The following is an 11,395-nucleotide window of genomic DNA, read 5'->3' as shown; positions in this document are numbered from 1 at the left end:
TGATTAAATAATGTAAAAAAATATTTATACTAATAATAATGAAATAAAATTAAATGCACTAAATGTTAAAAAAAATAAATTTCACTTTTCTAGGTTTTTTTAATTCTTAAGGGTGATTTATGGTGGATAAATATTTTTGTTTTTATTTAAATTAAAAAATTATTTAATGTTTTACGATAAGTATATATAAGCAAAAAAAATTCAGACAAAATTATTCTCCACATCACAGAGCATCCAATGGGTTCGCTCGAAGCACCAACGACTACCGAAAACGGTTCCACCGCCACTCCCGCCGGCAACGGCAAATCTCTGGCCACAGACGGCACTGCACGTGTTCCTCCTCCGGAGATGACGTCGGAGAAGCCTCCGGATTCGGACTCATCGAAGCGCCGGAGATCGTCGGTGCTTCCCCTGGAGGTCGGGACGAGGGTTATGTGCCGGTGGAGGGACGGCAAATACCACCCTGTCAAGGTTATCGAACGCCGCAAGGTTTCTTCCAGTGACCCCAACGATTACGAGTATTACGTTCATTACACAGAGTGTAATTACTTTCACTTTCTCTTTCTTTTTCTTTTAATTCTTGCTATTGCTCATTTTGGAAGAGTTAGGGTTTTGATTGTGAGGTGGAAATGTAGTTGGAGTGTGCAATTCTCTTTGATAATAACTTGACTTCGTCTTTTTTTGGAGTTAACTGTGATTAATTGAACTTTTAGCTGGAATATTAGGGTTTAGGGTTTCGATTTTTGAATGTTATAGTTTTAAGAATCGGTACCAATTGACGGATGTATTAGAATTCTACAGATTTTGTTATAGGATGGATTTAATTTCAGTGTTATCCATGTAGCAGAGGTTACCTAGTTGGAAAAGGTTTGGCTTTTTCCTTCTGTTATTGTTGGGGGTGTTTGGAAAATGTGATATTAATGTATCATCATCATGCTTTCAACAGTTGTTGAGCTTCTCTGTTGTCTTTTTTGTTTTTGTGGGGATGAGGTGGTTGAGGAGGAGAGGAAGAAACAGAGAGATAGATTACTATGCTTTTCGACCTGGAAAAATGAATAATATGATGTTTTATTAAGAAAAAAGAAGTTAAAATAAGAGTAATATAATGGCTTTAATTAGTGACAGTTTCATGTATTATAAAGTTAACAGGGCAATATTTTCAAATAAATTTGCATTTTGTGTTTTTATTACTCACAAGTCACCATGTTTCCCTTGTATTGCTGTTTATGTATCTGAACTTTTTTTAGTTCCCTCTAGTTTATCAGCTGACGTCCAATTTTTTGCAAAGAATTTTGTTTTGTGATTGTGAGCACAGATGCCAACTGCTTAGTCTCTTGTTTTTATTGTTTCTTTTAGTCTTTCTATTTTTTAGTTATGATTATGGTTCTCTCTCTCGGCAGTTAATAGAAGGCTTGATGAGTGGGTGAAGCTCGAACAGCTTGATCTTGAGTCAGTAGAGGCTGTTGTTGATGAGAAAGTGGAGGAGAAGGTAATGATTATATCATCTTCAAAGTTCTTGGCAGCCTTTCAGTGGCTGCCTAAAATTAATTTTATATCTGTAGTCATTTGCTCCTGCTAATCTTGATTTTAATGCAATGAGTGGTGCTTTATGATTAAACATTTTGAAAATTACACATTTGGTTTCTCAGGGGGCAACAGGCTTGAAGATGACACGCCACCAAAAGAGGAAGATTGATGAGACACATGTAGAGGTATTGAATGGTTACTTTTCATTTACAATGTTGAAATAGGCTGAGCATACACACATACACACGCATGCGACAAAGTAAAACCTGCTAGACTAAACCTTTTTAGTCTCAACTTCAGCCATTGCTAACCAGCATCTTGACCTGAAAACACATAGAATTGTATAAAATGACAATTTTTTACACTGGCACAGATACCTACACACAATGTTCTGATTGAATAACTTCCAGTCAGTATTTGAGTTCTACTTTTAAATGACATATAAGAGACATGTGGCGCCTACTAGCTATGGAAACAGTACACACATTTGAGTACCAGTAACTCTGGTTCTGATATTGTCAGAGGGAAAATTTAATATTAATGTTATCTTGCTGGAAATTATTGCTGCTAATTACTATTTTCAATGAAACTGAAGCGACATAAAACATGTAATTTTATTATTATTCTGTTGAAACGTGAAGCTGGTGGTTGCTTCTTGCTGTAATTCCTATCCTGCTTCAAGCTAAAGCTTTGTTCCTTATATTCTACATTTCTCTTGATACATCATAGGGCCATGAGGAGCTTGATGCTGCCAGTTTGCGAGAACACGAGGAATTTACCAAAGTGAAAAATATAGCTACTATTGAACTTGGAAGATATGAGATTGAGACATGGTACTTCTCCCCCTTCCCACCAGAATACAATGACTGTTTGAAGCTGTACTTCTGTGAGTTTTGCCTCAATTTCATGAAACGGAAAGAACAGCTTCAGAGGCATATGGTAAGGGGTGCTTGAAATGTTCCTTTTTCCCCGTACTTCTCTTTGTTTTGGCTATTTTTGGTGTATATTCTTGTTGGAAGATCGTTATACATATGATTAATATGTTCACTTGCAGTTTATTCTACCATTTTGTAGATTGCACAAATGATGTTTTTGTAACTTGTGTTATTTTAGCTCTTTTTGCAGTTAGAGAAGTTAATTGTATACCTATGTGCGATATCTGTTTCCCCATGTGCAGTTCTAATATGTGGTTTTTTCCTCGCAAATATATTGCATAATGATACAACATACGATAATTTTATATGTATAATCATGTGTATTTTACCTTTTGTGATAAGAATCTATCATATGCTCTTTGTACTATTCTTCTCATTTACTAGCTACATATTTGAAATGACCCCTTTAGTTAAAATGCCATTTTTTTGTGGGAAAAAAAAACGATAATCAAATCCTATGAAATAGCTAGTGAAACTCGCTTGTGGTATTTCTTTCTCTATCTTCTGAGTAGCCAAAAAATAGAAGAAAGGTGACAGTTTTATATAATGAATGCAAATTATTTATATGCCTTTTTGAGCCCATGTAACAACATTGGTTCCTTTTCGTGCAGAGAAAATGTGATCTTAAGCATCCCCCTGGTGATGAAATATATAGAAGTGGTACCCTGTCAATGTTTGAGGTATATTTACAGTAATGTTTTTGTTATTATTAATATAAGTTCATCATCTATTCATTTTTCTCCTCCTATGGTAAGTTTTATCCTATGCCACTATGATTGATATTTTTTATATCCAAACTCAATTCTTTATTTCTTGCAACATTGTGATTACTTTTAATTATTGTTCTATGTCTAAACAGGTTGACGGGAAGAAGAACAAGGTTTATGGCCAGAATCTGTGTTATTTGGCAAAGTTGTTTCTTGATCACAAGACCCTCTATTATGATGTAGACCTATTTCTGTTCTATGTTTTGTGTGAATGTGATGATCGAGGATGCCACATGGTTGGCTATTTCTCTAAGGTAAATAATACTTGGCTCTAATCATTTCAGGTTGGCATGAGATATTTCAGTATTTATATTTTTTAATTTGCTAGCCCAATTCTTTCATCTCTTCTCAGAAGCCTGTGATGCTTTGTAATTGGTGAAACTTGACATTGGACATTGTTTTAATTTAAATATCTTATTTCTCCTCCATACTTATGCCTTGTGGTTTTGTTGCACTTATTTCTTCGTATTTAGTTTACATGAACGATACTGGTGTTGATATTGACTACCTTTTATCATAAAGGAAAAACATTCCGAGGAATCCTACAATTTGGCATGTATCCTCACGCTTCCACCTTACCAAAGGAAAGGTTATGGCAAATTTCTAATAGCCTTCTGTAAGCTCTCTCTCCTCCTCCTCTATCCTTCTCACGTGGATGCGCACACACATTTTTGTAGATTTCATCCATTCTAATTTCAAATATTGAACAGCATATGAACTTTCCAAGAAGGAGGGCAAAGTTGGCACGCCAGAAAGACCCCTTTCAGATCTTGGACTGCTAAGCTACAGAGGATATTGGACCAGGGTTCTCTTGGACATTCTGAAAAAGCACAAGGGTAACATTTCCATCAAGGTAAGCATCTGTATAATAATTTTATTTCATACAACGCGTGTTATCTTGTTACTGAGGAAGTTGTGTTTCTGCAGGAGCTAAGTGATATGACTGCCATTAAAGCCGAAGATATATTGACAACTCTTCAGAGCCTAGAATTGATACAATACAGGAAAGGACAGCATGTTATTTGTGCAGATCCTAAGGTTCTTGATCGCCATCTTAAAGCTGCTGGTAGAGGGGGTCTTGAGGTTGATGTTAGCAAATTGATCTGGACCCCTTACAAGGAACAAAGTTGAGGCAAGAGCTACCTACTATTTATGTAACTTTGATGAACTTGTATATATAGATTTTAGGTTAGGTTGGTTAGTTGTTTTAGCATTACCCCCCTTTGTGTATTAACAAATAACAAATACATGGTCTTGTAAAGATCTTAGCTGAGCTTAGGAACACACTGATTGTTATAAGCTGAATCATTCTTACCTGTTTTAATTCATGACTCAATTTATTTGTGCTTAATTTCAACAAGAGAAAAAGAGAATACTTGGAAATCGACCTCTAATATATTTTAAAAAATAGAAGTTGGTAAAATTAGATTTAGTTCTGCCTTTTCTTATGAGCAATGTACTAAATCGCATCTTTTCGTGCAGTTTGAGAGGCATGTATTGTATTTTCTTTTCTACGGTATCTTCCAATCGTGCAAGTTAAAGATTAATTTGTTGCAAATTTGTGCTCAATTTAACAGAGCATATTGAATTAGATTCTGAAATTAATATCACAACATGTTGTTATATAAGAGACCCAAAAATAAAAGGACTTCCCAATCAAACTTGCATTTACAAGCCACCAAAATTCTAGAATTAAGATGAGAAAAACTCAATCTATGAAAAGTTGAAAACCACTAAAAGACAGATATGCTATAAGGCTCTTGCAATGGTTGGTCATCAGAACACAAAATTGGTTTCCTTAGCCTACTGTTTCCTCTATATGCTCATCCATGACTAGCAACACTGTTTAACAAAAAGGGTTAGTCACTTCATGTTCAAGCAAACCATTGTAACCCTAATGACTCCTGATATCCTGGATATAGCGACCAATTTGCTGTGCACCGAGATATAATGCATCTACCGCAAGAAAGACTCCAAGCTGTGAGGAAATGATCAAACATACAAAACATCACGATTGAGAAAACGAGAGTTGCGACTAACAGAAAGAAACATAGATTTGGCAAATTACCAGCCGTGCCGAGAACACTAATCTATAACCCCAACCTTCCTTCGCTGCAGCCGCTCTTTGCTGATCAGTCCAACTGGATAATCATGAAAACATAAATTTTGCATTTCCAGTAGTAATATAATGAAACTATATTTAAATGGTGCACATAATGACTATGTTGTTTCAATTTTATATATAAATCCCTTTTTTATATTCCAATCATTTTGCAGCCATAGAATCTAGCTACACAGTTTTGTATTATCAACAAGCAAAGACAGGACATTATTATGATTTGTATCTCATGCTGAAATCTTCCAAACTTCTTGTCTTTGCAATTTATGTACTCACATGCTTATAATGACAATTTGAATATTTTAAAAATGTTATTTGACTTCATCTTAAAAAAGGAAAATCACAATAAGATGACCACAATTAAAGTTTTGCATGTTTTTCCAGCCAATTAATAAGTTCATAACTGTTAAAAGAAGCAAAAAAGTCAAGCATAGCAAGAACTTCTTTTGATAAAAAAAAATGCATACAGTATACAATAATTCATACTTTATAAAATTGAAAAAGCTTCAAATTGACAAGGCAAGCCACATCATATACATGCACTAAGAGAGATATAGTTGAGATTAGATAGTCACCCAAGGAATTCTGAAACGCCACCAATACCGGCAAACTTAAGAGGCATAGGACCCTCTACGATGAGATCCTGCTCCGCAGCAATAACAAGAGAGCCGAGAATGAATAACCTAATTTTCATTTCCAAAGTACACTAGAATACCAAAAAAAAAAGTAAAATTGGAAAATATGCCTCGTCATCAGCAGCCTCTAATCCTCCTTGAACCCAGAACAGGTTTTGATAGCCGGCGTTGTACAACAGTTCACAAGCAGCCAAGGATCTGAGCAGAAAATGAGGTTCAGAACTACTCAAGGACTATGTTCGGCAACAGTGAAATGATCTGAGAATTTTCTTTTATGCATGCAAACTAATTCAACTGGTGCAACAGCTATAAAATTAGTACTGAATGTGTTGCAAGGGAATGGAAAATTAGTACAAATAACAAATAGCAATTTAGCCTGCTAATAACTCGATTATGCGTACAAAAGCTCACCTCAGTCCCTTCTGGCATGCAACTATCAATTCTGTATCTTTCGGGAACTTCTCCTCAACTTTGGCTAAGAACTGGCTGTTGGAAGAAGGGAAAAGAATGAATGCAGAAATTCTTGTACACAGATCATGAATTATGAAAGTAAAGGGGAAATTATACTGTCTTTGCTTCGTACTAGTCGATATTACATACATGGCCTTGATTTGTAAAACCATACACTAACCTCATCTAAGGTTTTGAATGATACCGAACTCAATACCTTGAAATTTTTGTAAAATATGACATTGACCTTCCCTATAAAGTATAAACATGCCAGTAAGGTGCCAAATGTGACCTCACATGACCTTAGAGGAGTTCAGTGTAATTTATACAAAAAAGTAATGATGGTTCATCATACCTATCATAAGACAGTGTAGGCAAGCCACTCCACCAACCTCCTGTTTAACACAACATCAATTCAAATGCAGTAGATTTGTGCCGAAATGTTGAAAATTGCTGCATAACTTCTGAAAGTCTAGAATGAAAAATTAATAATGGAAGAGCCAGCATGGATCTTTCATTTCAATACCCATAACGAAATTCGTGACTTTTCTTGGAATGCTTCCAGCATCTAGCCTTTTGTCAACATCAAATATCGGAATCCAGGTTGAACCTCTGACCCATGCCTAAAAATTATGCAAAAGGAAAAGACAATGAACATTATAATGATAAAGAAAAGACCATAAGAATGAAGACTAAGTTTTAGATTACGTATTCGCAAAAAGAACTGAATCAAGAAGTGCAAATTATGCTTTTTAACAGATGACAGCTACCAATGTCAATGACCATCATGACAATAATCATCATCATGTCTTGACACATACGGCACCATGTTTACGCAGTCAAATTATTTTCCTTTTGACCTCCTAAACTCCTACTTCAAGTAAATGGCTAACCAACATGTTCAATATATTTGCTAATATAAACAAACATAAGGAACAAGTAATACATCAAAAGAGAAACCTTGTTGTGCTCGTTCGAGGGTCGAACATCAAGAAAGGGCTTGTTCGAAAGCTGAACTGCATAACCAGCTTCCCTTGGGGTAAGAACTTTAACCTTTCCATCTCTTATCTACAAAAGAAAAAGGGTTAACTTAAATCAAAATGAGAGATCCAATATGATCAGCATCATGATCTAAACTCTAAATTCAAGAAGGAACCAATCATATAGACAAGAAGGCACCTTTCAAAAACAAAACCTTTATCATAATACTACACAAGTTCAGGCCTTTGAGATAATTACAAACAATAAACACAATTTACAACTGAAAATTCAACTCTATGAATTATAGTTACAAGCATAAAATTGAATAAAATTATTATTACCAGAGCTTCCCGTCTCTTTCTAGCAGCAGCCATGTCCCTCATTTGCTTCAATTCATAGTCCTCACTATCAGCTTGAACTCTAACAACACTCTTCTGCAAACAGAAAAGGGCACAGCATACATAAACAAGGAAAAATCCACAAACCCATCAATTAAAAAACAAAACTTGAATAAGAAAAGAGGGAGATTAAGAATGAATAATACCAAAGAGAGTGTTGTGGTGGCAGTGAGAGAAGGAGTGAGTTGTAAGGAAGAGAGAGAAGCATAGTGAGAAGTTGCAGAGAGAGAAGTGAAATTGGAATTGGAATTGGAATTTGTAAGGCTAACAATGTTTATGGGAAGAGAAACAGCTCCCATTATTATTATTATTAACACTGAAAACTGCAAAGTTCTTCAGAAATGAATGAATCAATGAAGAAGAAGAAGAAGAAGAAGAAGAAGAAGAAGAAGAGTTGAGGTTCTTATCATCCCCTACTCTATTTTGTCCTATCTATCTTCCCTTCTTCTGTTCTTCACTTTATTGCTCATGCTCAATTAACAATGAAAATTCGCATTTTTATTAGAAAAAAACTAAATAAGTAAATATCAATAGAAATTAGGTTTAATTTTGTGAAAATTATTCTGAAGCACGTTAGAGAGATTTAATTATTAAAAATGACCTTTAATATTAAAATTAATAAGAAGGACCAAATCTTTTTATAATATTTAAGAAGACGAACCAAAACTTTTTATAATAAAGAGATAAATCTTTTTATAAAAAACTCTCTTGTTATAAAAGGTGCCCTTGAAGTTTAACCCATACTGCTGAAGAAGTAAATCCACCTTCCACTCCTCCATGATTTCATATGAAATTTTGAACAAATAGTAGGATACTCTTGTTGGGTCAATCCTTCTTCAGCAGTTTTGTCAATAAGGTAATACCTAAAACATGACAAGTTGAGTGAACAAGCCATCTAAGAGCCATTTAGACAATATAATCTTAGGGAATGGATCTTTTCTAGTGAGAAAAAAAATTAGATGGTGCTCTAATTTGTATTTCAGGTGAATCTTGCACATATTAAACATGTTTATATATAGGTGCACTGCACAACAATAGCACATACATAAAACAATTTCGGACAAAATTAATTCAAAAAATATTAAGATATTTGAATATTCATTTATACTCTTGCTAATAATTGAATGATAGACATTTATTATTTGATTATTTTTTATTAATTACTTATTTATTTTTTTATTTTTGTGATCTTTAGCTAAAGAGAAAAAAAAGACAAAAGATCATAAAGTAAAAAATAAATAAATAATAAAAATTATTAAAATTTAAAAAAAAATTGTTAATATAAAAATTATAAAAAATAAATAAATAAATAGTTAAAAATTAATATTTTAATAATTAAATCTTTTTAACGTTCTTTTAGAGTACTTTTTTAATTAATTAATTAATTAATCTCAAGTGAATATTCATACATATTTATATAACGTTGAGAATCAAACAGCATATATTAAAGATTATAAAAAATAATTAAAGATATATTTATTTCTTTATAAAAAAATTTGATTCTTCTTCTTAAATATTATAAAAAGATTTGGTCTTTCTTACTAATTTTGGTATTAAAGGTCTTTTTTAATAATTAAATCTTCTTAACGGTCCTTTACAATAATTTTTTCTTTAATTTTTATATAGTTTTACAAAATTTTCAATTAGGTTTCTATATTTTTTTTTAATTAGGTTTTTGCACTAATTTTTTTTCAATTAATAATTGGTTTAATTATATAGAGATCCAATTAAAAAGAAAAAATTAGTGCAGTGACCTAAATAAAAGAAAAAAAAATATAAGGACCCAATTAAAAATAAAATTTGGTGCAAGAACTTCATTAAAAGGAGAAAAAGTACAAGGATCTAATTAAAAAATTTATAAAACTATAAGAACCAAAGGAATAATTAAACCTATAAATTATATTTGTATCATTTTGAAAATAAAACTCTTATCTTTTTACTTTTTATCATTTAGTTTTAATATTAAAAAATAAAAAAATATATATATACAAAAGTAATATATAAAAAATATTGGTCAAATATCTAACCTTATCATGTTTATTTTGGAAAAGGACATTCTTAAGAGCATATACTTTCAGTTTTAACTTTTAACTATCAATCTTAGTTCAATTTTATTTTGGTTTTCACAAAATATTATTTTAATATTTAATTTCTATTTATGTAAGAAGATACAATGTAGTTGGTTTTTACTAAAGCAAAACTATCTATTTATGTTGAGACTTTTATTTTTAATACAAAATAAAATTTAGAAATAATATATTTTTATAAAAAAACAAGTCCAAAAAAAATTACTGAAGATTTGGAATTGTTCCATACAAATATAAATGACAATTGTTTTTTTTTTCTCATCTAAATAATATAGTATATATTTGGATTAAAGTTTGTAAATAAGAGTTTGTATTAAATTAATTTTACAAATATATTTTTGATAAAAAAAATAAATTGGTATTAACATTATTTATATGTGATAATTTTGTATTAAAATAAATTATAATAAAATGAATGTTGTTTGAATTATATTATTCAAATTTAAAATCGCGTACATTTAGATAAAAATTACTAAAAAAAGATTTTATAATTTTGTATCATTCAAAATCATATATTTTTTAACATTATTTGAGTATAATCTCTTTTATAAAAAAAAGTGTTAAAATTTAGTATTTTTTGTGATAATTTATTAGTACTTTCTTAGTACTCTTTTTGTAATTAACCGGCATTTTTAATGGAATCAATAATTTATATTATAAAATAATAATAATAATAAATAAAGTATATATTAATTCAAAAATACATAGTGAAAATTATACAAAATCAAAAGAAATAACAAAGTTCTATAAAAAATATATATATTAATAAAAATGATTTTAAAAAATATATGAATATTGAGTACTCAAACAATGATAAAAAAATACAATAATATGCATTAGAGAACATAAAAAAATTAAAATAAAGATCATAATTTTAATAATATTTACTTTCTTCATCCATATACGAGTAATTTGGAATAAAATATTAGTTGAAACTTGAATATAAATATGAATAAGATTAGATAATTTGCTATATTATATATTATTGAAAAATGTTTAAATAATTAATGTAAAATTAATAAGAAGATAACAAAGTTATTTAAATTTAAATGTTAACAAATTATTAGATTCTAATCTAACTAAATCTATTTGTATACTATCTTTGCTTTAAAATTAAGGAAAAGTATAGGTATTTAACTATTAATCTGCTAACTATTGATAATAATCATTAATTATTATTTTTTAATAAAAAAATATAGATATCCAACTATTAATCTGTCAACTATTGACAATAATTATTAATTATTATTTTTTAATAAAAAAAGTATAAGTATCCAATTATTAATCTGCTAACTATTGACAACAATCATTAATTATTATTTTTAATTAAAATTAAAAATGTATTGATATCCATTAATTAGAATTTTGAAAATTAGGATTTTTATCTAGTAAATATTTGTAACGTGAATGGAGGAGTCATGCAATCCCAAATTCTCTCACTCTTCTCTAGCTATCTTTGGGCCTGGAACTTACACCGTCGCCGGAACGCCGCCAAC

General features: G+C 30.8%; 2 protein-coding genes across 2 annotated transcripts; one reads left to right on the top strand and one right to left on the bottom strand.

Annotated features, from left to right (window-relative positions):
* Positions 1-220: 220 nt before the first annotated feature.
* LOC130943293 (histone acetyltransferase of the MYST family 2-like) lies at positions 221-4,553 on the top strand. Its single transcript, XM_057871095.1, has 9 exons — positions 221-541; positions 1,401-1,489; positions 1,650-1,712; positions 2,257-2,466; positions 3,074-3,142; positions 3,322-3,483; positions 3,752-3,845; positions 3,940-4,082; positions 4,157-4,553. Exons 1-9 carry the CDS (start codon positions 238-240, stop codon positions 4,358-4,360), a joined length of 1,338 nt encoding a protein of 445 aa, XP_057727078.1. The 5' UTR covers positions 221-237; the 3' UTR covers positions 4,361-4,553.
* Positions 4,554-4,800: 247 nt separating this feature from the next.
* LOC130944959 (rhodanese-like domain-containing protein 11, chloroplastic) lies at positions 4,801-8,266 on the bottom strand. Its single transcript, XM_057873576.1, has 10 exons — positions 7,959-8,266; positions 7,756-7,848; positions 7,394-7,501; positions 6,960-7,056; positions 6,789-6,828; positions 6,395-6,469; positions 6,094-6,181; positions 5,924-5,991; positions 5,298-5,370; positions 4,801-5,207 (listed from the first exon to the last, which is right to left on the bottom strand). Exons 1-10 carry the CDS (start codon positions 8,109-8,111, stop codon positions 5,124-5,126), a joined length of 879 nt encoding a protein of 292 aa, XP_057729559.1. The 5' UTR covers positions 8,112-8,266; the 3' UTR covers positions 4,801-5,123.
* Positions 8,267-11,395: the final 3,129 nt, after the last annotated feature.

The sequence above is a fragment of the Arachis stenosperma genome, chromosome 8 (genome assembly GCF_014773155.1).
Source record: "Arachis stenosperma cultivar V10309 chromosome 8, arast.V10309.gnm1.PFL2, whole genome shotgun sequence".
Classification (NCBI taxonomy): domain Eukaryota; kingdom Viridiplantae; phylum Streptophyta; class Magnoliopsida; order Fabales; family Fabaceae; genus Arachis; species Arachis stenosperma.
Note: the sequence above shows the minus strand (reverse complement) of the source record. Positions and strands in the feature narration are given on the sequence as shown.

Coding starts and splice junctions, on each gene's coding strand:
- LOC130944959 (XM_057873576.1), bottom strand. CDS start 8,111: ATGGGAGCTGTTTCTCTTCCCATAAACATTGTTAGCCTTACAAATTCC. Junction 6,829..6,959: donor AGTCACGAATTTCGTTATGG/GTATTGAAATGA, acceptor TGTGTTAAACAG/GAGGTTGGTGGAGTGGCTTG. Junction 5,208..5,297: donor TAGTGTTCTCGGCACGGCTG/GTAATTTGCCAA, acceptor ATTTCCTCACAG/CTTGGAGTCTTTCTTGCGGT.
- LOC130943293 (XM_057871095.1), top strand. CDS start 238: ATGGGTTCGCTCGAAGCACCAACGACTACCGAAAACGGTTCCACCGCC. Junction 3,143..3,321: donor GTACCCTGTCAATGTTTGAG/GTATATTTACAG, acceptor ATGTCTAAACAG/GTTGACGGGAAGAAGAACAA. Junction 3,484..3,751: donor TGGTTGGCTATTTCTCTAAG/GTAAATAATACT, acceptor TTTATCATAAAG/GAAAAACATTCCGAGGAATC.